Raw genomic sequence first — 27,570 nt, 5'->3', positions numbered from 1 at the left:
ACCAGGCATCTATGCATCTTTCTGTCCAGTCTTGTAAACTTTCTCACCTGTACAACTCTTGGGAAGATTTTTATGAAATTTAATATACAGGCAATGTTTTAATTAATTTTAAAATCGGTGACAAATAATTATTTTGAAAGGAGTTATGCCCTAAGAAATTGTAATTCTATAGAAAATTGCATATCTATCTGTAAGGGTACAACCAAATCAAGGACACTCATTCATGTCTTCGATTCTACAGAAGAACACTGTATGAAAATATGAATATCATGAAAATTGAATTTCAAAGGACATTAAATGTATCTGATAAATAATATGTAATTTAATGATTGAATTTGCAATGAATTGTCATTTAAAATATTTTCTTTTTTCTAGTTGAGAGAATGTCAAAATCGTGTTGAAGAATTAACAAATTCAAATAGACATTTACAAAACAGACTAGATAGAAAAGTAGCGGCCAGAAGTGCGTTAGTGAATCAATGACAGCATCTGTTATCATCGCTGTACCTCCAAAAGTCAGCCACAGCCAGTGACGAGGATGGGTCCAAGTTATATTTGGATCAGTACATTGTTTTTATAGAGATGCTGATGCTTTTAAAGCCTTGTATATTTAATTTTTAAAACTTTTTAATGATTCTCCTGTGATCCATAATATTCTTTGTCTCATTATGGATTTTATAAATTCATGTTTATTTTGTTCCTTCTTATCAACATATTGGACTTCCATGTTGTGAAAAAACTAACTTTTGGTGCAAATGAGATGATATTGGCATTGAAAGCCTTGAATTATATGGCCATGATTTTTATAAGATCATGATATTATAAAGCATTCTATGATGTTTCCAGATATCCTTATAGAAATTATATACACTATTTACTTACTGAACTAACTATTTACTTTGCTTTCCTAGCTATTTTAATATCATTGTAATTTCTATAGAAAGGGTTTCAATTTAATTCATTGAAGGAGTTGCACATTATCAAAAAAGGTTAAGAAAACTACTATTTCATTATACCAGTTTACTAAATGGAAGTTTGCAATACTGCCTTCACTTGCCACATAACTTTATTGGAATACTACCATTGGAAGATAAATAATTATTTTTTCAGCAAAACTTTTAATAGCTTAGATTAACAATTCATTTACAGAAAGGGAAGAATCGAACTCAACTTCTACAATATAGAATAATTATTTTTCTTCACATTTAATTTTCGAAAGAAAGACATAAACATTTTAGTCAAATAATGTTTTATTAATCTGTTTGGTAAAAATTAAGGTAAACCCGTTAAATACGTTTTATAAGGGGTGTAGAAAATATGTTTAGCATTTGATGTAGATTTGTAGAAGAGAGTTTTTGATGTGTTAATGGCCTTATTATTTAGACATATCATAGTGTGTTAATGCTCAGTAATTAGTGTGATAATGTGGTACTGCTGGACCAAAGACTTGTTGTATGAAGGCATAGGGATTAAAAGTCTTCAATCACTAAGGGAAATTGTTTATGGGTAGATAAATTTCATGTAATAGCTTATTAGTTTAATATACTTAATTTCTAAATCGTTGATAAACATTTTCAGTACCTTCCCTTTAGTCATATTAAGCAAAAAAAGAGAACTAACTAAATTTATAAATAAAGACCTTTTGATTAATTTTTCATACAAAATATGGTACTTCATTTTAAGGGTATTCATGCATTCTTATGGGGATAGTTGTTTTTAATCAGCATTGATGAATATCTGCACCCATTATGACCATAGGAATTTAGGAAACTAAAGTTTTTATTAACTCGATAAAATTATTGAAGTTTCAAGTCATATATGGGCATTTGGGTTATTTCTATTTAAAAAATTTAATACCTAAATTTCTAATGATAAATAAGTTTTGGAGACATTGATAAATGATTCAAGAACACTTTATAGGTGTTTAAATGAGCAAAAAATAACATTAAAACAAATGTAGAGGTTGTATTTGTCATTAACTTAAAATTGAAAAAGCTATGTTTAAATTACAAACAAGTTTGGTGCCAGTGAATGGAAATTTAAAGATTTGAAGGACTTAAAGATAAATGAAAATTCTGAAACACAATATTTAAATAACTAACTGACTACAATACTGACTTTTATACATTGTAAGGCAGATTTGAATGAGATTTTCAATGCCACAAGAAGAAAGAAGAAATTTGTTTTTGAAGCATTAGATTTTGATAGTGATGAGTAATCATTTGAAATATGTATTATAATAACTGCAAAATGATATTGATTAGACAAATGATTATAATGATTAAGTTTTTGAAAAGAAATAAGGATGCCTATCTTCTTCTTCGTAAAACAGAGACACAAAGAAGGAAATCTAAACATTTAATGAGGAATCTACATTTTCTCTTATTTCTTGCTTGTAATATATACTGTTTAATTAAAAAATATATCTGCCAATTTTGTATTAGAGATAATTGTGATAAGCAATAAAACAGTAAAATTTATACTTTAAGTTCTAAATGAGTTCAAGGAAATGAATAACTTAAGAAGATCCATTTCTGTTTTTATTGATCTTTATCAATGGCATTAAACTATAAGGTGTATTATTATAAGACATATATTCCATAGATGTAAATTTGTATTGTTTATTTAAACCCTATGTACAGATGTAAGCAGATTCTTCATATAATGTTTGCCTCTTGCTGTGTTATGGAACAAATTTGTTTTTCTATTGTTAAGTACAAGACAATAATTGGTGCATTTCATATTTGTTTTGTTTCCTGTTATTTATGCGTTTCAAAAATGGAAGGTCAGGAATAAGAGGGTCTTCATTTTGTTGAGGGATTACCGTCAGGGAGAGTTTTTTTTTTTATAAAGATCTATCAATGCAATTGCTTTAATAAAAAGAAATATAAGTGGCTGATTTGTAATTACTTTATAAAGTTAAAAGGTCATAAGAATTTTGTGAAATTCGAAATTGTAGGTTTAAAAAATAATATTTCTATGAAAAACTACTGTAATTTCAAAATTTCGAGGAATAATTCTGTGAATCCATTTTTTTTTCATTCTTAAAGCTGATAAGTTAATTAACTTAAACAGTTCCTACATAAAAACTATGTTTTCTTCTGCCACTTTTGTAGTTACTAAGACCAACAACAAAGCATAGAATAGAGATATTGTTAAATTAGATATATAATTTTTACACATTAATATTTGGTGCTATAAATATAATAAGTGTTTCCCCATGTCTATTTGTGAGCTTGACTTCCTTTCCCTATTTATAGAATGAATGTCATGTGTGGAAAGACTATTTTTTTAGTACTTTTGTCTCATAATGTAATTTAGCATAATTATTTTCCAAGTTAGAATTTGATAGGTTTGTTTTACTAGAAGGGATTATTTGGAGAAGTTAAGACTATTTGTAGATGGTTATTTTCTACTTAAAAATCTTTAATGATTTTGAGAAATGAGGCAAGATGAGGAGAATGTGTGTGTGTTTGTTTTGAAGAATTGAACATTTGAAGGTTTGTTAAGATTTTGAGATGATGCAAATGATTTGACCATAAAACAGAACAGAAGTTTTTTTAACTGTATTTTACATATAAGATCAGTTTGATTAAAAGATGACTTAAAACTTTCGATAGCACAGATGATATAACTTTTAAGGAGAAAATGTTTTGTTAAGAGAGTTGTATCTTGTACTATGTATTTATGTAGGATTGTTATGTGTTTGTGTGACTGTGTGATATGATTCTTCCTTACCATCAAATAAAATAAACAACTTTTCTATATGTCATATTGAACGGTTGTTGGAATATCTATATTTTGTTATCAATGATTTAAGTGGTAAAATGCTGGTCCCAAAGCTATAGTAAAACATTGCTATGTATATTATATACTTTGAAGAGTCGATAATGTGTTATTTGGAGGTGTTCTGGTTATTAAAATACATCAACAAATAATAAACAGACTTGTATAAGATGTTGACAGAATGGCATGATTATCATCTCATTGTATTGATTAAAAAACAATTAAAGTATTCACGAATTCAAACAGGTTGTTCACATCATTTGGTCTACTTTCTTTTTTTTTTTTTAATTTTCTTGCAAGTTGTCATTTCTGTGTAACTGTTTTAGTAACCCTTTACAAAAATGACTAATTAGAAAAAAATTGGTTATTTTATGAGTGACCTTTTCATAAATGACTTGACATGAGTACTGAATTCCATAGAAACAATTATTGTTTCCTCATGATACTACCTGTTTGATTTGAGTGACAATTTTTAAGCTCTTCAACAATAAGAAAAGAATTACTTTTTTGATATAAACTGTATAAACTTAAGTGATAGTATTTGCTTGTACTTGCTATGCTTCGAGTTTGTTCCATATTGTATGCCTATGCACACCTTTTTGATAATTTTTTGGCACTCTTAAGTTACATTGGCACAAAACGTTTTTACATTCCTCTTTTTCTGTGAAATGCATTTAAGACAAGACTTGTGAGTTAACAATTAAATACTTTTTAACAGTTATTTCATAACAAATATTGATGAATATTTAATCACTATTAAAGGTAACATAATGGAAAGTTTAAAGTAATAAATAATTATTATGGAAAGATACAATGTTAGATCATAGATCAGCTTTTTATGGCCTATAATGCTGTTTAATTATTAAGATAGGCTTCATTTTACTTAGCCATGTTATCAATCGCTTTCTTGTGGTGAATCATTTAATCACTACAATCATGATTATGCTATGATTGTTCATCTGTTTCCAGTGTTTAATCATGTATAATCACCTTAATCATTAAAGAAAGGATTGTATGTTTCTGGATTGTATGCCTCCTGAATTCCATGTCCATTGCTTCAATAGACAAATGATTTATATGTTATGAATGCAGAAGTGCAATGCATAAGATAAAAATAAAAATATTTATCAAAGTTGTGTTGATGGTTATCACTACAGATGACAGGTATTTTCATAGTAATATTAAAATGTGAAGATGGTGTATGATTGCCATTGATACTTTAATCCACAAAAGACCAAAGGACAATTATGTAAAATCTACCAGTTACCCTTGTACAGCCCAATAAAGAAAAGTAAGCTATGAAAGGTCTTAGGAAGACCAAATGTGAAACCAAATGGCATGATTATTACTGGAGAAGTAATGACAGGTAACATCAAACAACTACATAAATACAGGCTCCAGACTTGACACAGGCCCATGCATAATGTGGGAAGGCGATGAAAAACACACCATAAGAACACACTATAATTATCAGAAAGGGTTTGACTTATCAGATCATTCTGGAGCACAATAACAATGAAATAACAAGAAGAGGAAAAAGACCAGGAGCCTTTAACTGTAAATTGATAATTAAAGTACAAATCAAACAAGATCGGAAGATAATTCTACTTTTGTATATATGTGGTTGAAGTACAGATTTAGTTTCAATGCTCAGTTGACCTTGCTACCTGCAATCATTTTATCAATTATCACTGTACAGCCTTCAACATTTAATAAAAACCATTTTATGAGTCAAACTGAAGTTAGAAAACGGAAACTAAAAATACAGCAAGTTTCAAGTTTATAAAGGGGCATAACTCATGAATGAAAAAAGTGACTTCACCCAATTTCAAACTTGAACCGTGTTCTTTTGGTAAAAAGCAGTGTATAAAAAGTTAGTTTTATAACATTTGGTTGTAGCAAACTTAAAGGGGATGTATGCGACAGACAGACGAGGGAAACACTTTTTAAAATCCCCCTTCACTATGAAGCGGGAGCATAAAAAGTAAGTTAAACCTCTCTAATGTTTATGTGCTTGGTCAGTCATGAACTGGAACAGTGGCTATCTTTATACTGATGTCTTTATTTCTAATGGAATAAGGAGTTCATGGCAGATATTTCTTTTGTCTCTGTTTAATTCATTCACAATCTTTAAATGTAGATAAGGAAATCAGTTTTATTTCTAGGGATCTGACATCAACTCCATTTTTTTGCAACAACTTTATTGGTATAACATAATGAACTATAAACAAGATGACAGCCTGGTAGATGAAAATGATAATATCAAGCAATGAACTGAAAATGTACATAACACAGATAAAAATTTCTGTCATAGCACTAAAAACTTTAAAATATGGTGTGTCACAAAGATATAAACAGATTATTTCCTCATTGAAAAACTGCATGTTGCAGATAATTTAGAAACGGTTGAAGAGATTGAAGAGATATCACGATTACAGAATGTAACATCTATAGTTTTATGAATTAATTTGGAAAACTAAAACTGTTAAGTATTTAAACAACATTTTACAGCAAGACTTATTTTTATAATGAAATATTCAAAACATCATGAAAACCTAGAAAATCTTGAAACATACAAGATATTAATAGCACTTTGGAGGATTTAATGAAATGAACTTTCAAACAATGATTTCATACCTAGGTTTTGGGGAGGTTTAGTTTTTACACTTTCTCACATTACTCTTTATCTATTGTACTCAGAAGATAAATGCAATCATACCAAAATGGTTATTACCGGTTTGTTAACATCTTAAATCATGTAAGTGTTTTAAGTTTTTATAACAGGTAACTAAACTATGGATTTACTGAAACTCCACCTGAACAATCTTTATCTAAACATATTCATTTTAAAAGCACTTGCAAATATTTGACTAGAATTGAATATCGGAACAGGAATTAGTAAATTACACCTCTACAGTATCATTAAATTTGTCTATTTTCTTAGTTTAATTCAAAACTGTAATTCTCTATTAAATTATTTAGAATATGTTCGAGTTATTACTTTTAATTTTTGTATTATTATATTAAAACATATTCATCTTTAAGATATTTTTTAATGTACAAGAATGCCCTGAATAATACCAACTAACTTCTTCCTTAGTTTTTAAATGATTCAACAATGAATTTATAGAAACACATGTACTAGATACTTCTATTTTAAACAGACCATGAAATTTACGAAAATGTTCAATGATTGAGTGAATTAAATTTTATCATTTTTTTCCTGCAATTTTTTAAAAGAATTCTGAACAAATTTATTAAAACATGTTTTGGTTTTAAAATTTTGTGTATTTGTCAAAATTATATGAGTAGAAACTATCACATTTATGTGTTTATACCATGGCAATTACCAATGTAATAATGATACATGTTTTTGTATACTATGTTACACATATACACCTAATGCTGAGTTGATATGAAAATGTCACAAATTAAATGCATCCTTGCAATTAGAGTAACAATCGTTTTCAACATTCTCAAACTTGCTCCCAAATGTTAAAATAAAAGAACAAAATTAAGACTATTTACTGACATCCATAATAATTTTGATATGCTTTCTTGAAACACTTCAAATCCCTAATGATATTTTTTAGTAATTTGGAACTATAAATTCATGTCTTTATCACAATGTCTATGTATTTGAAACTGAAATAAAGTTGGCAACTGCAAGATGATCTTTAATATTGATATTAGATTTGAAGATATTACAAGTTATAACGAAAAACATTAATTTTCATACTGGTTTCTTAAATTACTCATGGGTAACATATTCAATGCAAGTAATTTTTCTTTTTTCCAAGTTTTCCACTCATAAAAAATAAATGTCATTTCCGTTTTTGTTTGTTAAAGTTACTGAAAAGTAAATAGTTTCAATTCAAACTAGTTTTTCTTTTTAATATACATGTTCATTTCTGAATCTGTTTTTAAACTTAAAATCATTGAATATAAATGTTTTACTTTAGACTTCACTTCCATAGCACTTTATTTGAGCTTTTTTTTCTTTTTGAAATTCTGTGTGGATGTTTTTAAATAACATATTTTAGTAAAATAAACAACAACAATTGAACTGTAGAGAAATGTCCTGCACCAATCTAAATCAATAAATATTTAGTACAAGTTTTGATGGGCGTTATCATTTTTAGGTTTCTTGATCTTTTCCATATTCTTCAATATAATATCATGCAGACTTGCCTACAAAGATAAATATGGTCAATTATTGTAAATTCAGAAATTATCACAATGTTTATATTAATAGGAATAATGTGACTGGATGAGTATCTCAGTAATAAGAACTAACATTCTATAGATTTTCCTGAAATTGTAATAATTAAACCATTGAATATTGCATCTTCATCCATTCTTCAATAATAGCAAGAAATGACATCATTCAATAATTTCTTAATTTACAGCATTTTACTGTTGGCTAGTTAGCTCATGGTATATATATGTGACACAACTGACACATTGGATGATTAAAGTTCTATTCCAATTCTTCATTTTCAAAGTACAGACAGTTTCCATTTTTCGAATTAAGCCAATGTATACAACTCTCAAGTAGAAATGACGGTGTTCCCAGTGATAAAAAAAAAGAAAATTAAGAGTTAGCATAAGAGCTCAATCTAGTGCAACATGATTTATAAAAGCATGGTTCACACCTAAATACAAGTTATTTCCCTTTATAAAAAATTCTTAACCAGAAACAATTCAATAGTACTTTGAACATTGCTATAATAGTTTTGAATTCAAACAAACACAAAATAGTGATATGAATTGCTTATGGACCACATGAGCTGGAAAACACTTTTACTGGAGTATTACTTACGTAATGGTTACGTAATTCACAGGAAATGAGACGTATGCTGATAAATTCCTTCTCATCAAGCTCTCTCACTGATTGTCTGTAATCATCCTAAATACAAACAAACAAGTAGAAAATTAACCACTAAATCAATATGTTTATCACATTTTTCAATTATCGCATTAATTAAAAAGATTCAAGTTCAAAATGTTCTATACTAGTAATTTTTTGGGACCCTTTCAGTCTTCCAGACGAACTTTTAAATCTACAGGTCGGAGCTCAATTTTTGAAAATTTTTAGTTAGATTCTGTTGGCCTGTAGATATGATTTTTACAGGCCCGAGAGCAATTTTACCCTGGGCTGCCTGGGCTGCCACTCAGCGTGAAGACTGCCCTTTCTAGCTTGCTGGTTGGTGTGAGCCAAGGCTCTGTGTTGAAGGCTGTACCTTGACCTATAAGGGTTTACTTTTTATAAATTGTTACTTGAATGGAGAGTTTTCTCATGGGCACTCATACCACACCTTCCTATATCTCTTAATGATAATTTCGAACATGAATAACCCCCAAAAAGTGTTTACGTCAACAACCTAATGACACATTAAGCAAAACATCAAGATGTCAACATGTTGTCTTAAAATCTTTCTATATAAAATCCAATCAATCATATTCCATCATGTCACATGCTTTTTTTTTGGTTTAACAATTATACCCTTTACATCTAAATTCATTATAAAAGTTGCATGACTTTATTTCTGTTATAAAGCTTCCTTTTGTAACCCTTTTTAATATTGATTAATAAGTTATGGAAGGACTCATCTTAATATCTCTTCCAGAGCATCTCACTACCATTTTCTAAATCTAAGTCCAAAATATTATTATGAAATAAGTTTTTGAAGTTTTTGAATAGAGGTCATGGTAATACTTACAAGATGAGGGTACTTTGCTACTTTAGATACTAATTTAGCTCTAGTTATATAATATCTAGAGATTTGGTCTAAATAAGATGCTGCTTCACTTTCTACTTGTCTAGCTTCACCAAGAGTGTCTTCCTAAAATACAATCAATGCACAAATAAATGAGACAGACAGACAATACTATTTATCCAGAAATGACATCTGGATTATTAATAAACTGTTGATTAAGAAATATATTACACTTCTTTAGAAAAAATATAATTTTTAGGAGATATAAGGAGTTTAATGCATGTAAATGTCAGTGGATTACTAAATTTACACATGAATAGAATCCTCGACCAATAAATAAAAAGAGTTGGTCCACAAGAATCAACTTTTAAAGGGGGAGGGCTGTACATAGGTTATGCTGTATACTATTTTCCAACTCACTTAAATATTGCTTGTATTTTTTTTGAATAAAAATAAGTCCTAGTGTTCCATATTTATTTTCATTTTCACAACATTCTATTACGTTTTTTCCCCCATCATCAAAGATTGAGAGATGTGTTACATCTTTTTCCAAGTCTGAATGTAAAATAATTTCCATTTTTGAAAGAAGGTACACAGATCTTTTACTACCTTTTTTCTAAAACATTTGTCTTTGGTTTTGATATGGATGAAAAGAGAAATTTTAAGTATGGTGTTGAGTGTAAAAACACAATGCATTTCCTGTCTTAAAATATACCATCATACTAGTAAAGAGCAATATAATTGGGCAAACGCATCAATTTAAATATTTATGGCTTAAGGTAGCACAATACAAAGATTTTTTTATTTCCTATCTCCAACCTTTAAAATGCTGTTACTTTCTTAAAACTGCATGTAAATTAATAAAAGAGGTACATAAAGATAGATAAAAAGATCAATCTTTTAAATGAATGCAATATTTTTGTTATGCAATCATTATGTAATCAATTATTATGAAATTAATGGCAAAATCTTGGTCAGTTCACTTGAATGAATTTAGCTCTTTCATCTCTATAACTACACAAGAAATTTTAAACTTATCTTAATCAACACAGCAGGAGCTACAAAAAGGTGTCTCAAATTATAGCTATCCTATAATCTATTCTCTCATAAATTTGTAATTGGTGTAAACATCCTTACCACATAAAAGTAGATAATGTTTGATTAGGTGTAAAATTCTATCCAAAACCTGAGACAATGCAATGTAATGTAAATAATGGCTCTAGGAACAACATATAATACAATCAACCCTCTGGGGGGATCCACGAAAAATCAAATTTACATAATTGTTGTATAATATCAACATTGCATTAATTTGAAAGAGTAATCTGTTAGCTATCCATAGATACCACTTTTATAAATTTTCAAGCATTATAAATAAATTTACAGCATTTTAAAACTGGGGAATTTGAGGTATAAAATCTTTGTATTGTGCTACCTTAAATTGGGAGTTCTGAAGATTTTTTGGGGTTATTAGGAACTATATCTAAATTGTGATAAATCTAATGGCTTATATAGGTATATCTTGGTTGGAAAGGCTGATGCCTCAGAAAAGAATCTCAACAATAATTATAGTTTTTTTGACTGACAACAAGTAACATACCTGCACTGATACACCAAAATTGTTACCATCTTCTATCTTAGGTATCAAGAGAGTTATCCACATCTTCAACTAAAATAAATAATGTAAACAATTGCAAGCAACTCATTTTTAAATTTTAAATTGCTGATCTTTTAAATATTTGTTTGGTAATGACAATTACATATATGCTTTTTCAAATGACTTAAGGTGGTACCTAACACTGCAGGGAGATAACTCTGTAAAATCAGCTAAACGTTTTAATTACAATGTGTTGTTAAGGGAATGTTATGCTTCTCAATGATCAAAATTAGTGTTTGTCAAACTGCTATATAACCAGTGTTCTTTTTCTGATAAATTGGTTGGTTCAAATTTTTTGAAATTTTTATATTTTTGTAAATACTTTGTCAATAATTTATGAAAATTAAACGAGCCAAATTAATTTTAGTGCAGGTGTTGGGTACCACCTTAAAAACAAATCAATCAATTTTTTAAATTCATCAGTGTTTCAAAAATTAATTTCTGGAAACATTTAAAATTAAACAAGAATGTGCCCCCAGTACACAAATGCCCCACTTGCACTATCATTTTCTATGTTCAGTGGACCGTGAAATTGGGGTAAACCCTCTAATTTGGCATTAAAATTAAAAAGATCATATCATTGGGAACATTTATACTAAGTTTGAAGTTGATTGGACTTCAACTTCATCAAAAACTACCTTGACCAAAAACTTTAACCTGAAGCGGGACAGACGGACGAACGAACGGACAGACGCACAGACCAGAAAACATAATGCCCCTCTACTATCGTAGGTGGGGCATAAAAATAATAAGATAAAGTTACTTCCCCTGGAAGAAAATAGCTATCACCCCATAGATATGAGAAGACTGCATCTAGTACTTACAATATTAGCATGGTCAATGAGTTCTTGTATATAAGGCTTTATTTGATCTGCTAACCCTGCTAATCTCTTATTACATCTAGTACTTACAATATTAGCATGGTCAATGAGTTCTTGTATATAAGGCTTTATTTGATCTGCTAACCCTGCTAATCTCTTATTACATCTAGTACTTACAATATTAGCATGGTCAATGAGTTCTTGTATATAAGGCTTTATTTGATCTGCTAACCCTGCTAATCTCTTATTACATCTAGTACTTACAATATTAGCATGGTCAATGAGTTCTTGTATATAAGGCTTTATTTGATCTGCTAACCCTGCTAATCTCTTATTACATCTAGTACTTACAATATTAGCATGGTCAATGAGTTCTTGTATATAAGGCTTTATTTGATCTGCTAACCCTGCTAATCTCTTATTACATCTAGTACTTACAATATTAGCATGGTCAATGAGTTCTTGTATATAAGGCTTTATTTGATCTGCTAACCCTGCTAATCTCTTATTACATCTAGTACTTACAATATTAGCATGGTCAATGAGTTCTTGTATATAAGGCTTTATTTGATCTGCTAACCCTGCTAATCTCTTATTACATCTAGTACTTACAATATTAGCATGGTCAATGAGTTCTTGTATATAAGGCTTTATTTGATCTGCTAACCCTGCTAATCTCTTATTACATCTAGTACTTACAATATTAGCATGGTCAATGAGTTCTTGTATATAAGGCTTTATTTGATCTGCTAACCTTGCTAATCTCTTATTACATCTAGTACTTACAATATTAGCATGGTCAATGAGTTCTTGTATATAAGGCTTTATTTGATCTGCTAACCCTGCTAATCTCTTATTACATCTAGTACTTACAATATTAGCATGGTCAATGAGTTCTTGTATATAAGGCTTTATTTGATCTGCTAACCCTGCTAATCTCTTATTACAAGGTACTGGTCCATTAGGTAAAATCTGAACTTTTGTACCTAAAACAATTCAATTATTTTAATCACAAGTTTAAGTGAACACATCAATGGTCCTAAAACAACCCAAAGTTTGATGGTATTTGGAGAAATGAAAGCATTAATAGTAAAGGTTTCTTTTGACGTCACATATATATTTTTTTTATTCATGAATAAACTGTGAAAGTGTACAATTTACAACTTGATGTGCTTTCTTATGTTTATCATCTTCACAGTGGAATATGCTATCTAGTTTTGTTAAAATAAATAACAACAAGAATGTGTCCACAGTACAAAAAGATGTGTGTTGCTGTCCCAGGTAACATCAGCATATTCTAATAATGGTCTTATATATGTTAGGTATATTGTTTGAAGTGTTCGACTGTCAAGAATGAATTTAAATTTTCATAGAACATGCAGTTGTTTGTATGCCTTTTCAGTTATTACATCAATGTTTATGCCAAGTGCCATCGTTTGAAATATGTAATCCAATGTGTTTATGGGTTGATACCTCAGTTACAGTTACGTTGTCCATGTTAAATTTTGGATGATCAGGTTTGTGAAGTTTCTGTGAAATTGTCATGGTCTTGGTTTTCTGAGGGTTAAAGGTCAGAATGTAGGACAGAAAGTCACAGGACAAAAAGTCACGGACAAAAAGTCACGGGACAAAAAGTCACAATTCATTTTTTCTGAATATTTTCTTTGAATAAAACACACTTATTTCTACAAAAATATTTTTGTATTTTTTTTTAACTATTGTATATAAACCAACATTGTAAACAAAATTTATCCAAAAAATATCAAAGATGATCAAATTATTGTTAAAAAAACAAAATGTCAACGTGGCTTTGCACTTAAATGGCTTCATTGTGCCAAGAAATATACCCTTTGCATGATTAAAATTAAATAAATCTTAATTTTTCAAGTATAATGACACATTTCCTACACTTTAATATGAATATATGTATTAAAAAGTAAGTATTTCAAGATTTTTTTCTTATATATTCAAATAATTGTCAACAGATTATTTGTGACTTTTTGTCCTGTGACTTTTTGTCCTACCAAATTTGTGACTTTATGTCCTGTGACTTTTTGTCCTGTGACTTTCTGTCCGTTTACCAAAGGTCAGTAGCTAATTTGAAGACTATCTATGGATTTAAGTCTTGGGTTTTGAGCTAGTGGTCTTTTACAGCATTTCCAAATTTCAAATGATTTGTTGAGGCTTTTTTGACTTTTAAAGCAGAAATCAATAACTTAGAAATTTTCCTCTTAAGGGGCATTAATATTGAAAGATAAAAAAAAAGTAAAACAGTTCAAATTCAAACTGAATCTGTTGAAAGTGGTGCTTTATAACAATTCATCATTTCAGATAATAATAATTCAGACAGGGACATCACTGAAAATATATAAAATATGTTTTGAATAATTAGTTACAATTAGTTTTTGTTATATTACCTGCTATATCTTCTACTTTATCATCATTATTGTGTTCTAACTTCTTTCTTTTACGTTCAGGCTGAGAAAAAAAAACAACGGAATATACGATAAAATAAATATTCTACTGAATTATTACATGATAAATGGGATTTTATCCTAAACAGTTTTCTCATAAAACAACTGCATAGAAAGGAAATTACTAGTAGGATATCATTATCAATAATCAATGATTTCACTTTTTTATATATTGTATAACATTTCTATATATACATTATCATCTTTATAGCTATTAACATACTTTTTTCTATGATATTGTCTTACAGTACGCCCAAGGAGTTTGTAATCCCAAACTCCATACTCCGATATTTTTGCTGGTGTAACACCAGGAAACTCCGACATCCCTCCCAAAATTCTCGGAGAAATTTGGGAGTATTCCCTCCGACTTCCGCGTAAATCCGCTACCTTTTGTTTATTGTATTAGCGACATCTCTCCCAGTCTGGTGTGACGCGGTGTGACACCAGGTAATTAATTGCCCTAATCCGTCTGATCTATGCCGGCACGTGACAGTCAAGGTATGTGAGATTTCTAATGTAATTAAACAATTGTATTTCCTGTCTATTGATTATCAGGTTATATCTGATTGCTTGAAACAAATGAAAGATTAAAATAAAAAACAAAACGTTGTTGTTAATTCTTTCAATTACACTGTACATTTTAATCAAGTTTTTAAACAACTATATTTGATTTTGACTTCCGTTTTTTTATCAGTAAATAAATATTTAATTTACTAAAAGAGATATAATTGTGCAACAATAAACGGAGACTAACGCTGAATAAATGAGGGCAGTTTAAAGAAAAATTACACGTCTCAAAATTTTTATACTACAAGTAAAAAAGAAAATATTATTCACTATATGTTATGCTAATAATTCTACGCCATTTCCATTTTACGATTACAAAATAAAAGTTTTAAAATCCAAAACGTTGTTGTTAATGCTTTCAATTGTATTAAGTTTTATAAAAAAAAAATCTATACTTGATTATGACCTCGTTTTTTATTTATCGGTAATTGATATAACTTACGAAAAGAGACATACTTGCGTGAAAATAAACGGAAACTAACGCTGAAGGTATAAAATGTGAGCAGTGAGTTTAAAGAAAATTACGTGTCTTAAAACTTGTATATGCAAGTAAAAAAGAAAATACTATTCACCATTCGTTATGCTTAATAAGTCTACGGCATTTTCTCTTCACGATTAGCATTACTTTAGGATATATATAATACATTTCGGCTACAACAGGAATACATCTATAGCTGCATCAACTCGTCGTTGCATAATATTCATTTACGCACAATGAATGTAAACTTTTGTGTTGTATTTAGAACAGCGATCTTTAAATATTTTTAAAACAATTAATTGCCGTGGGAAGACGACACGCATCTCAGTGATCAACAGTGCGTGGTTGAACTTGAACTTGACCTCGCTCACAATATTGATTGCTAAAAATAGTGACATTAATTTTGTCCACGAGATTTTTATTTGGCGGGAAATAGTATCATGTAACAGTAAACTCAGGTGACCTTTCTGGATAACCGTGGGAAAATTCATGGAAGGTTTAAACTTGCTTTTTAATGATTGACATTTGTGTGCGTTAAGATTGAGGCTCTAGAAGGTCCTTTTGCAATTGATTAACCGGATTCTAAATTTTATTCCTTTTCTGAATAAACGAACATCAGCCTTTTATTTATACGTTTCTCAGTCAACAGAGGACATAAACCTGGACATTATTTATACTTCCATAGTCAACACTATACATTAATGGTAGATGAAAACAGGATGCATGTCGTTCAGTTCCTGATGGGCGTTGGTAGAGATCCTCTGTGAAAATGTGTCGATCGTAAAAATCCGATCCACATTTTTTTTTTACATATTTCTTTCTTGTACGATATAATTTCATTTTAATATTCTATAGTATAAATTGTTGAAATACTTCTTTTTATATTTCGCCGAGGACTTTTAACGAGCAGTAAAATACGGATTGCGCCAATCCAATTTTATTTTTATTAATAAAAGATCAATAACAGATCGTAACAGATAAAAAACACGTGATTTTATTTCTTCATATAATTAAATAAGGTTGTGATTATTGTGTTGTGTCTGGGCGGGGAATTATCTCAGTATTTATGAATATAGGGCTGCCACATTGCATACAAAACTATTTGTCACTTTACAGTTTCTTTTTTAAATTCAAATATTTCAAGTCGGTAATCTACCGAGGTAGTGGAACATAATATTTTACATTTCAAAATAAATTGAAAGTAACAGAGTTCACTTGTTGGTCCGATAAATTAACTCTAGGGTTTGATTTAGATTGGACAAATTACCGTAAAAACATCATTTTGTTTTAAGCCAGTTGATATAAATTATATAATATTGAACTATTAATGAACCGGATATTGCTCACTGTGTAGGCCATAAAAGGTTCTAATTGTGGTAAAATCATCTTTGATGAAACTTTGTTGAAAAAACAAAAATTATGAACTGATCGGACTATAATGAAAATACTAAATAAGTATTTTATTCGTATTTTTATACGTTTTTACGTTTTATTTCATATGACAATGACATGGGCATATGAATTATCTTATTTTAAATAAAAATGTCATACTTTTATCTGACAATGAATGGACATTTAAATAACGTATTTTAAAGCACACAGGTGCAATCAAGATCGATTAAATGTACAAAGGTAATAAATCTGGCTAATCCGATTATGTTGTCACGCGTCATTAATTTTCAGTTCATCCGATGGGCAATAAACCAATTAACAGCCACGCGGTGTTGGGAGAGAATCTTTGGAGGAAATTGGGAGTAGAATCCGTGATTCGCGGTGTCACACCGCTACACTCGGAAATCGGTGATAAAAGTTCGCGATTACAAACTCTCTGGGCGTACTGTATCTTATGGTGTGAAAATATATCATTGGTAGATAAACTTGGTTCTTATGTCATTTTGTTAGACTAGCAATACAATAAATGGTTTATTTCATGCATACTGGTAATTGTTCATATATATTGATAAGCAAAATTATAAATTGATATCTTGTCTTTTACTTTAATCATAAAGGCTAATATTTATAGAGTTCTATTTATATAGGAAATATAATTGAAAGTGTATTTCTTTTTAAATTGTGTTGTTTGTCTAAATAATTTTCATTGGCTGACTAAGAAATTATGCCCTGTGACAGTGAAACATTCTAATTCCTGTTTAAATGGTTTTACACTAGTAATTTTTGGGGCCCATTATAGCTTGCTGTTTGGCGTGAGCCAATGCTCTGTGTTGAAGGCAGTACCTTGACCTATAATGGTTTACTTTTATAAATTGTTACTTGGATGGAGAGTTGTCTTATTGGGACTGATACCACATCTTTCTATATCTATATGAGATGTAAAAGAACCCCTGCAAATACTGGAGGGTCTGTTTGTGACCTATGGCAAGGCCAAATTTATTCACCAACCCAAAATTACTTTCTTATTCAGAAATGGTAATGTACATTTTTTTACCCTTACATTCTTTTACTCCCCCTTGAAATGTATCTGTCTACTGAAAAAGCATGAAACATTGGATATTTAACAAACAAGAAATGGCAGCTTGTATCAGTCTGTGTTAGTGTGTATATACATTGTATGGACATCTAGTTATGTTATTATTAACCCATACCTCTGATGTATCATTATTGTAGAACAGAACTGGATCAGGAACAGGAATATTTAAATCTGTGTGGTAAGTAGCAGCATCTTTCACATGTAATGACTGAAAACAGAAATAAAATATTACACAATAACATGGAATAAGCTGATTGGTATAAATTGTAAGACAGTTACACAGTTGATATACATATCAACTATTTGACAATTGTGCTGTATTTAACAAACATGTTATATATGGTTGAGATCAGCTTATGCCAGAAAGGTCCAAAATCAAAAATATTATCTGTAAATATAGTCCCTATTGTCCAGTTGAAAAAGGTCAAACATAAGAATGTCTGAAGCTGTCAAACTGAGTTAAAGACTAATATCTACCCTGATTCTAATGCCAGCATCCGATTTAAACTATGAATATAATTAAAAAGTTCTTATATTAATTTCTTACCTGATATATATCTTCAAGTTCTAATATTTTACTTGGGAAGACATGATGTACAAGATGATCTCCCTATAACATATTAAGTTATTAATGTAAGTCAACATACATGTATTTATATACAATTGTTTTGCTAGTACAAGATGATCTCCCTATAACATATTAAGTTATTAATGTAAGTCAACATACATGTATTTATATACAATTGTTTTGCTAACTCATAAATACAATAGTTCTTGTAAAGTTAGAACAGCTTAATAACTTAGATTAATTTTCATATATTTTTTCATGGGTTCAGTTGGTTCAGTTCTAATAATAGAATTGTCTACCAGTGTTGGAAAAACCCAGGCTTTGAACTAGCTTTAAGAAACTGAGAACTCTCAGATCTATACTTTTGAGTCTTTTAGCAAAATAGCCTCTTTATTAGATGTCCAGCAAGGATTTTGACAAGTTATGAAGCTCAAGTTGTGATTTTGTTAGTTGTTTTTTGCTGTGTATCGATCTGATGAATTCAACAGATTTATGTAATTTAATCTTACATGTATGTTGTGCAACTTGTGATATTCAACCCCAGTCCCAGGTTAGGGGATAGTTGGGTGCCTATACCTATAAACATGTTTAAACTCACAACATGCTGTATGTGCCAATCCCAAGTCAGAAGCCTGCAATTCAGTGAAGGTCAATTGCCTTTAATTCAGCATTTTATCGTTTATTACTGTATATCATATTTGTTTTTCATTCATTGTTTTGTACATAATCTAGGATCTTAGCTTTCTTGTTTGCATTATTTTACATTTGCCATTTCAGGGGCTTTTAAAGCTTGCTATGTGGTGTGGGTTTTGCTCATTATTGACGGCAGTATACCTGATCATATCTATAAATGCTTTATATGCTATATTCTACATCATTTGGTCTCATTGGCAAGCATACCAGATTTTCTTATTTTCATAATATGAATTACTAGACAATAGATTATACTATAAACTAGTATTGTTCATGTTTTGCTTTTGGATCCTTCATTCCTTCTGTACTCACATCTGTTTTAAATTTCTCCTTAAAATCTTCAACCTACAAAATTAAAATTCAAACATTATATATTGACAGACTCGCATCTGACATATGGTAAATAGCCTTTAAACATGCAGTGGTCTAGCTAGCCCAAAATAGAAGGGCGCCACGCCCTGGGTGCCCGGCGCCGCGCCCTGGGTGCCTTCATCCGCGCCCTTCTGCCCTGACGTCTTTTTCCAAAATTATCTTGTGCCGTTTTGGTAAAATTTTGTTTCATTGATTTCTGATCTCCAAGTTAATTACATATATGACACCTGTGTGATTGCCCCCAGGTTAATCATGTCATTACACTCAATTACAATGACAAAGACTTCAAAGGTGTTAATAACTAGGTAATTTAATTAGGACAATGTATCTTTTTGTCATACTTTTGATGAATGTGTCAGCGAGTGTGTTTAGCTTGGGTCGGCATTTTCGATCTCCAAGTCACAAAAGAAGTGCGTATATAAGTGAAGACTTTCATGACTTTAGAATTGAATTTAAGTCATCAAAATAAAACTATGCCTTTACAGAAATGCCTTCCATCTCAACTTGTTAGCGACAAGCACAGTTTTTAATTAACCCAAACGTGGTGGAAATTGATTTTGGAGTTACTTCCCCTGTTTTAGCTTATTACAAATTTGTGCTCTTAAAATATTATCTAGTATCAAAAAAAGGAATAAATTACCAATTGAATATATAATAACATAATAATGTTACCTTAAAGATATTAACTGTCTTTGAACATATTAACCCTTTCACCGATTGCTGCCCAGACAGAAGCTACTCTGAGACGATGGCTTCCCTGGCTACTATTACTCAAGTGGGAGATCTTCATAATAAATGTCAATAAAAACTTGTTTGTAGTTATTTGTGTATTTATTTCATTCACTAACACCATGTTCACAGTTTTATTCATGTTTTAATAATTTTTTCTTCTTAAAATATTAAAATTTTCAAATTTTCTGCATTTTCTAGGTGAAATTCTCAAAATTCTGCTCTTTGACCCCAAATCGTAATTTTTTAACCCAAAACGGCAAAATTTTGAAAATTTTTATGAGGCTGTACAAATTCCTCACACTGAACGATGTCCATTCCAAGTGTTTTGTACTTAAAATGACATTTTATGTCAAAAAAGTATACTAGTTTGGCTTCAATTCTTCCATATTCTTTCAAAAAAAATGTTCCCTCATTTCAAATTCTCGTAAATTCCGTAAATTTCCTCTGATTTTGACACGGTTTTCAACAAACGGAAGCGCCATGTTTACACTTTCATACAGGTATCCATCAAAGAAAGATAACTCATGTTTGCACTGTTTTAAGCGGGAAACATAAAAGAGGTATTCCGATCCCGGTAAAACGGGACTCATCGTCAGCTGTCTGAAGCGTGAATCCCGGTAAACCGGGACTCATCGGCGAAAGGGTTAAAAAATATATATTGCAATTTCTACTTGATAATTATACTTTCAGCAATCCATGTTCTAAACATTGTTAAATTAGTAATGCTCTCAAGTTCAAATCATATGATGCACTAAAGGCTATAATTCCTATATAGAATAAAAAACACATATTCTTTCACAATGGGTAGAGTTAAGTTAAACTGTAAAAACATAATATGTTGATGAAGATGTACTATATCATTCATAACTACGTACACAAACAATGAAATAAAGACTATAGTTGAAAAGCATCTTTATTTAAAAAAAAAAAACAACATGTACAGTAAAAAAAAGAAAAGAGATTCGTTAACTTGTGATACACACAGAAACATAGACTAAAAAATGAGCAGTGCCTTTTCTTATCATAAAAAGTGCCCTGCCCTCCAATGGCACCCTGCCCCTTTTGATTTCTAGCTAGAGCACTGACATGTATAAGGATTGATACATGTATCTGATAGTGATAAAACTCTGCCAAATATAGATCTTTAAACAAGTGGTTAAATGATGTTTTGAATTATCAGTGCACCACAAGCATGACAGATACACGTACATGTATGTACTGTAAGCGATATTCAAAAATCAGTATCATAAATTAAGGGTTTCTGATGGCGGTCGCCATTTTTGCAATTTGCGAAAAAATAATAATTGTGGCGATTGAAATTCGTCATTGGCGAAAGAACTTGGCAAAAGACATACATATAACGATTTATTTTCAACCATCTTGTTTATTTACTTTTTTTCAGGTTTCTCAAACTTTACCTGATCAAACAATACTCGGAATTCACCTTGAACTCATTATGATTTTGACAGAAAATCAATAATCAGCTGATTGCATTTTATAGCTATCGACATCAAAGGACTACAGTGTTCTCCCCAGAAATTTTGGATAGCATCACATTTTGCGTAAAAAAAAATAACAGTATTTTTTTTTAATGTCATTTGTCGCGTCGCGTTGATGCTTTATTTCCTCTATATGTTTTAGTTTATATTGTTCAATTCATAACTGAGAATACAATTAAACTATAACAACAAAAACAGTTGTTTCAGTTTATGTTTTCTTTATACATTTATAGTTTATACAGAATTATTTTTTTCCTCTTGTGCCAAATAAAAATAAATATGTGCTTTCAGTTACCCAACAATAAGTCAAATGAATGAATGGTTCATTATAGCGCAACCTGTATATATATACAAAACTAAATATCTAGTACACAAAATTAACTATTTTTTTTATATTATATTAAGTAAAGATAAAGTACTAGTAGCAAAAGTAGCAAAAAAATATCAATTTAAATACTTTTTTTTTTATCATGTTTATGAAATTCATTGTTTCATGGCACTGAATGAATTAGTCCCTGTTATTTCTTATCTTTACATCAAAATGATACGTATTTTTAACAAAGTTATCTAACAAATAGTCTATTAATGCGTAGTTTTCTCTATTGGTATATTTTTTCTGTCTACCGTCCGTCTGTTGTCATTATCGTGAAAATGCGGATTTTTGACATATCTGGTCCGGTTCCGATCCGTAATTTACACAAAAATGTGCAATGGCGGCCGTAGAAAAATTTACGAAAATGAGTCCGAGAATAAACATTGTTTGACAAGAGATTGTGAATGAATAAGACGCTTTTAATGCATTAAATGAATTAAACATAAACTTAAGCCAATTATGACCACTTTTTAAAGAAGTATAAAACTTATTTTAGCTCAAAACCAAAATTCTCGCTCTCGTATTACCGGAAGAGAAAGAAAGTATTTTTTGGAGAGTTGCACAAATAAACGACCTTTTAAAAAATAAAAAATCGTTTTAATCTTTGAAATTTCGTAATACAAAACATAGATTTCGAATTGTTTTTGTGACTGCATTTTTCCATGTCGAAATTGGTGATTGACACGTGGTATTAATTTAGTCATGTCACAAGTGTCAGCTTGGGATATTCGCATCCAAACAGTTATCACCCTGAGGGCAATTAACACCTGGCTATTCAATCTCTTAATTGCCTTTAGTGTCCGACTTAAAGGGATTACAATTAAAGGTGATATAATTTTTATGATCATAATCGATAATAGATGAAAGTTCAAAATTGAGGACAAGTAAAATAGCATCTTTAAAATAATTATAGCGTCGCGGGAATTATTATACCATCACGGTGAAAAAATATAGCGTCGCGGTACCGCGACGCTAAAACGGCCTGGGGAGAACACTGGACTAATTAATAAAGGTGTTGATTGAATTATATGATAAAATGGTATGGTGAAATGGCGCCTGTCACATGTTACATAAAGGATTATTTGCCACTTTGCGATGCACGTGTTTGAAGCAAAATTTTGATGATACTACCCTTCTTTTAATGATAGTCCAGAAAAGAAAAAAAAATGTTATGACGAAAAATGTACAAAAGCAATAAAGGTCTCTGATTTAAACTTAATCATTTAACTTTGATATCGATAATTGATTTGAGTGGGTACTTTAAAGTCGTATCAGTGACACATGTTTCAAGCATAGTTTTACATTTTTATGATGGTCTAGAAAAGAAAACAGTCGTTATGAAGAAATCTATTCAAAAGTTTGAGAACAACCCCTCGAATGAGAGTAACCCTTCAATTTAATGACTACACCTTACATGAAGAATCAATTTCAAGTGACAAAATTGTAAAAAACACTTCTTGGTACAAAAGAGAAAATGTTTTCAATTTTGAAGAAACTTTCCCAAAAAACTGTACATCTTTCAGGTATCCAAGAACTTTTTATATTGCAGGTCATATATCTTCTTTATTTTTTAAAGTAAGTGGGCCCCCTTCTTTTAAAGTTGTTCAAAATATAATCATTTTCCTTATAAAGTTCTTTTTTTTAAAAGGTAAATGTTTAGTATTTATTCATTACAATGTAGACTCTAAAACAAGTTTGAGAGAATAATCATAGACAGCAATGGGTCAAACTCTTATTTAGGGGGGCTGGAAAAAAAATATATTTGTCTTACTTGGCGAAAAAAGATAATAAAGTGGCAAAAAATATATTGTTTTGGCAAAAGAGGTGGCGAAAAAAATAATTGACCCAGGGGAAACCCTACATAAATTCACACAAGCTAGAGTTGATATTGACCTGCTTTCATGTCATGTACGCAATTTGGTTATCCAGAAAAGGGACAGACAGGTCCAGTCTAAGTTACAATGTTGGCTGGTAGTTTTGTGTGTCCTATAAGGCTACATATAAAAAGGTATGTTTACAGTCGGTATTTGGTCCAACAGTCATGCAAAATATGTCTAAATGTAAAGATTTTAGTCAAAACCATAAAATAATAATGAATTTTATGACTCTTGCCATATTAAAAGAACAAAATGTTATTTACAATATTTAACCTTTTTTTATGAATTATCTAATAACTTCTTCTGTAGGCAACTAAAATTTATAATTTCTGAGTGATTTTAAATTTCATGATTGTCATTCTTAAAAGAGGGGCGAAAGATACATTTGTACCAGAGAGTCAAACTCGTAGATAGAAAATAAACTGACAACGCCATGGCTAAAAAAACAGACAAATAATAGTACACAAAACACAACATAGAAAACTAAAGACTAAGCAACACGAACTTAACAAAAACTGGGGGTGATCTCAGGTGCTTTGGAAGGGTAAGCAGATCCTATATAAACTCATACCAAGTTAGGGGCAAGTACCTCTTTAGACTTTGCTATAATATACATTTTCAAGTTTTTTGCTATAAACCTATGGTGTACTTATTCAACAACATGGTCTGATAATTCTAAAATTGGCCCATTGATTTTTTTTTTTTGGGGGGGGGCTAGCCAGGGCATATGCATAGACATAGAGAAGAATCCTTCCAGATCACTGAATTTGATGTTCTGAAAAATAAAAACATAGTCAAATTGAGTGGGATCTTGGGAATTTTCAGTGTTGTAGCAGTGGTAAGGGTCACTTAGTAGCAAAACTCATCTTTCTCTAAAAATGATGAAAATTTATAAGCTTCAGCTGTTCAGTTTGTAGACAGAAATTTTAATAATTTGATCAAACTGTCGACTAATTTGACAAAATGTTATAAAATATTGAAAGTTCACAAATTAATACAACCTTTTTGTCCAATTCTTCCCTTTGTTTTGCAGATTTTTTACCATCAGTTGGCATTTTGTTCTGAGAAATATGTTTTCTGAGCGCCCAATGCGGTCTCAGATGAGTTAAGGACTTTTTCGGCCTTCTCTTGAAAGAGTTAATTAAGGGGAGGTAATTATTATATCACCCGATCAGGTGCCCGTCTGCATGTACAAAGGTAGATCCTGCATTCAACTGGCGCTGCTACCTAGTAAAAATCTCGACAACATGTAATATAGTGATTTAAATTCAGCTATTCAGGTATTGTTATGTTTTAATGGTATCAAAAGACAAATTACAAATTATCATGTATTTTTATTTTTATTTTGAGTGTCGTATCATGACTGTCAGTCATAACAAGGATTTGTATAGTAAAAATTTTTGGTCATAAGGACATTAGTACTTAACACTTCACGCTAGTTCATCAGGTTTAAACGGAGTGTATTTGTCATTGATGTATTAATAGTTTTAGATAGGCCCCTACATGTGAATTTTTAATTTCATTATTTTGACTTTCATATGATTTTGTTTTATGCAATGTTCACCTATTACCGGACATCACTACACACTACATTCTGACAGGTTGACATTAATAATAATAATCAGTTTTGTATACAGAAAATAATTTCTGAATTAATTGAAATTGTAATTAATTATCGACTTTATTTCTAAAGTAATTATTTACATTGCAAAAATAATTCGTATTCAAAACTGTAATTAATTGAGTTGCAAAAGTAATTGTAATTAATTAAAATTGTAATTGTAACTAATTGACTTTCAAAAGCCATTGTAATTGTAAATGATTAAGTTGCAAAAGTATTCGTTTAATTTCATAATTAAATACATTTCTAAAGTACTTGTATTTTATCACAGTTCGAAATTAATTGTAGTAAATTACATTTCTAAGTTTTAATTAATTACTCTTTAAAAAGGTAATTAAATTTTATTTTTATTGAAGCCTTTTTTTGCAATTGTTATCCATTTTTAATTTAATACTTTTTATTGTTATAATGACCACATGTATGAAAGATAAACTTGTTTATGTGTTAGCTTTTCAGCTCCAGTGAGAACACATTGCTTGGATGTTTATGAAAACCTCTAAAATAAGAGGTTGCAGGCATACTTTAAATGCACTGTTTGTCAAATATAAAGTTTGAGGAACAATACTGGGTGCAGAAGGCAGAGCAGAATGGGGCATCATCCATATATCTAGTTTTAAAGTTATCTTGGATGCAGATGTAATAGTCAAGGGTTTAAAATTAGCAGGGCCCACTCGCCAATGGCCCCTAAAATTCAGTGTGGGCTACTTCAATTTCAACTTTTTTTTGTATAGAACTATATATATTGGCTACAAAACTTAAGCTGTTTGCTACTATGCCTAAATTTTAACTTTAATCACTGAACACAGTAGGGAATGACATTTTTTTCTTCTAATTTAGATCTGATGTAATAGATGATGGCAGATTCATCAGAAGTGATTGAGAAGACTGATCCTGGGAATGGAGATGTAATGGAGAAGAATGATTCTGCTAATGGAGATGTTCAACAGGAAGGAGAAGAGGAGAAACAACACTTTAGTTCTGTGGCATCAACATACTTTGACCAGAAAATCCAAATACCTGATGTTCCTCAGGTAAGAGAAAATTCTAATAACTGATGTTCCCCAGGTAAGTGTACAGTAAATCCCAATACCTGATGTTCCTCAGGTAAGAGAAAATTCTAATAACTGATGTTCCCCAGGTAAGTGTACAGCAAATCCAAATACCTGATGTTCTCCTCAGGTAAGAGAAAAATCCAATACCTTATGTTCCTCAGGTAAGAGTGCAGAAAATTCCAATACCTGATGTTCCTCAGGTAATAGAAAATCCCAATACCTGATGTTCCTCAGGTAAGAGAAAATTATAATGCCTGATGTTCCTCAGTTCCTCAGGTAAGAGAACATTCCAATACCTGATGTTCCTCAGGTAAGAGAAAATCCCAATACCAGATGTTCCTTGGGTGAGAGATAATCCAAATACCTGATGTTCCTCAGGTAAAGGGGAAATCCCAATACCTGATGTTCCTCAGGTAACAGATATTCCAAATACCTGATGTTCTTCAGGTAAAGGGAAAATCCCAATACCTGATGTTCTTCAGGCAAGTGTGCAGAAAACACTTATCTGAATAAATGTTCCACCACAAAATTTGTCCAGACTTATTGAATATTTTCCAATAGAAGTTCTATGTATAAAGTAAACTGATTTGAAGAGTTTTACCATTGATTTCAAAAGTCTATATGCTCAAATTTTTAAGATTGATTTCTTTATTTTGTTTTCAAACTACAGCAATTGTGTTATTTGTTCTTTGAAAACATTTGATTGATTTTAATTTCTTTGTGTCTGATGCATATTCAGGATTCTATTCTTTATTTACCTTAAACAATACAGTTTATCGGTATAATATGCAT

The 27,570-nt window shown here is 30.3% G+C and overlaps 3 protein-coding genes across 7 annotated transcripts in view; 2 read left to right on the top strand and 1 right to left on the bottom strand.

Annotated features, from left to right (window-relative positions):
• The window catches only part of LOC139513833 (leucine-rich repeat flightless-interacting protein 2-like), a 31,867-nt gene extending 26,949 nt beyond the window's left edge, over nt 1-4,918 (top strand). For both annotated transcript variants that reach the window (XM_071302676.1, XM_071302675.1), the window contains one exon: nt 376-4,918. In XM_071302676.1, coding sequence (XP_071158777.1) covers nt 376-483 — 108 coding nt within the window. In that variant the 3' untranslated portion in view covers nt 484-4,918. The remainder of the gene's footprint in view (nt 1-375) is intronic.
• LOC139513834 (proteasome activator complex subunit 3-like) lies at nt 4,056-25,254 on the bottom strand. Its single transcript, XM_071302677.1, has 10 exons — nt 25,107-25,254; nt 19,565-19,597; nt 18,539-18,601; nt 18,107-18,199; nt 14,402-14,462; nt 12,858-12,970; nt 11,107-11,175; nt 9,510-9,632; nt 8,609-8,695; nt 4,056-7,977 (listed from the first exon to the last, which is right to left on the bottom strand). The coding sequence occupies exons 1-10, from the start codon at nt 25,158-25,160 to the stop codon at nt 7,894-7,896; spliced, it is 780 nt and encodes a 259-aa protein (XP_071158778.1). The 5' UTR covers nt 25,161-25,254; the 3' UTR covers nt 4,056-7,893.
• LOC139513832 (natural resistance-associated macrophage protein 2-like) overlaps nt 25,239-27,570 on the top strand; it is a 25,167-nt gene continuing 22,835 nt past the window's right edge. Inside the window, exons 1-2 of one of the 4 annotated variants that reach the window (XM_071302672.1) lie at nt 25,239-25,385; nt 26,564-26,757. In XM_071302672.1, coding sequence (XP_071158773.1) covers nt 26,578-26,757 — 180 coding nt within the window. In that variant the 5' untranslated portion in view covers nt 25,239-25,385; nt 26,564-26,577. Of the gene's footprint in view, nt 25,386-26,563; nt 26,758-27,134; nt 27,157-27,178; nt 27,192-27,570 lie in introns of those variants that run through there. The other 3 variants (XM_071302671.1, XM_071302673.1, XM_071302674.1) reach the window with 3 other exon arrangements.

This window comes from Mytilus edulis, chromosome 2, assembly GCF_963676685.1.
Source record: "Mytilus edulis chromosome 2, xbMytEdul2.2, whole genome shotgun sequence".
In the NCBI taxonomy this organism is placed as follows: domain Eukaryota; kingdom Metazoa; phylum Mollusca; class Bivalvia; order Mytilida; family Mytilidae; genus Mytilus; species Mytilus edulis.
This window is presented reverse-complemented; position numbering and strand designations above follow the sequence as displayed.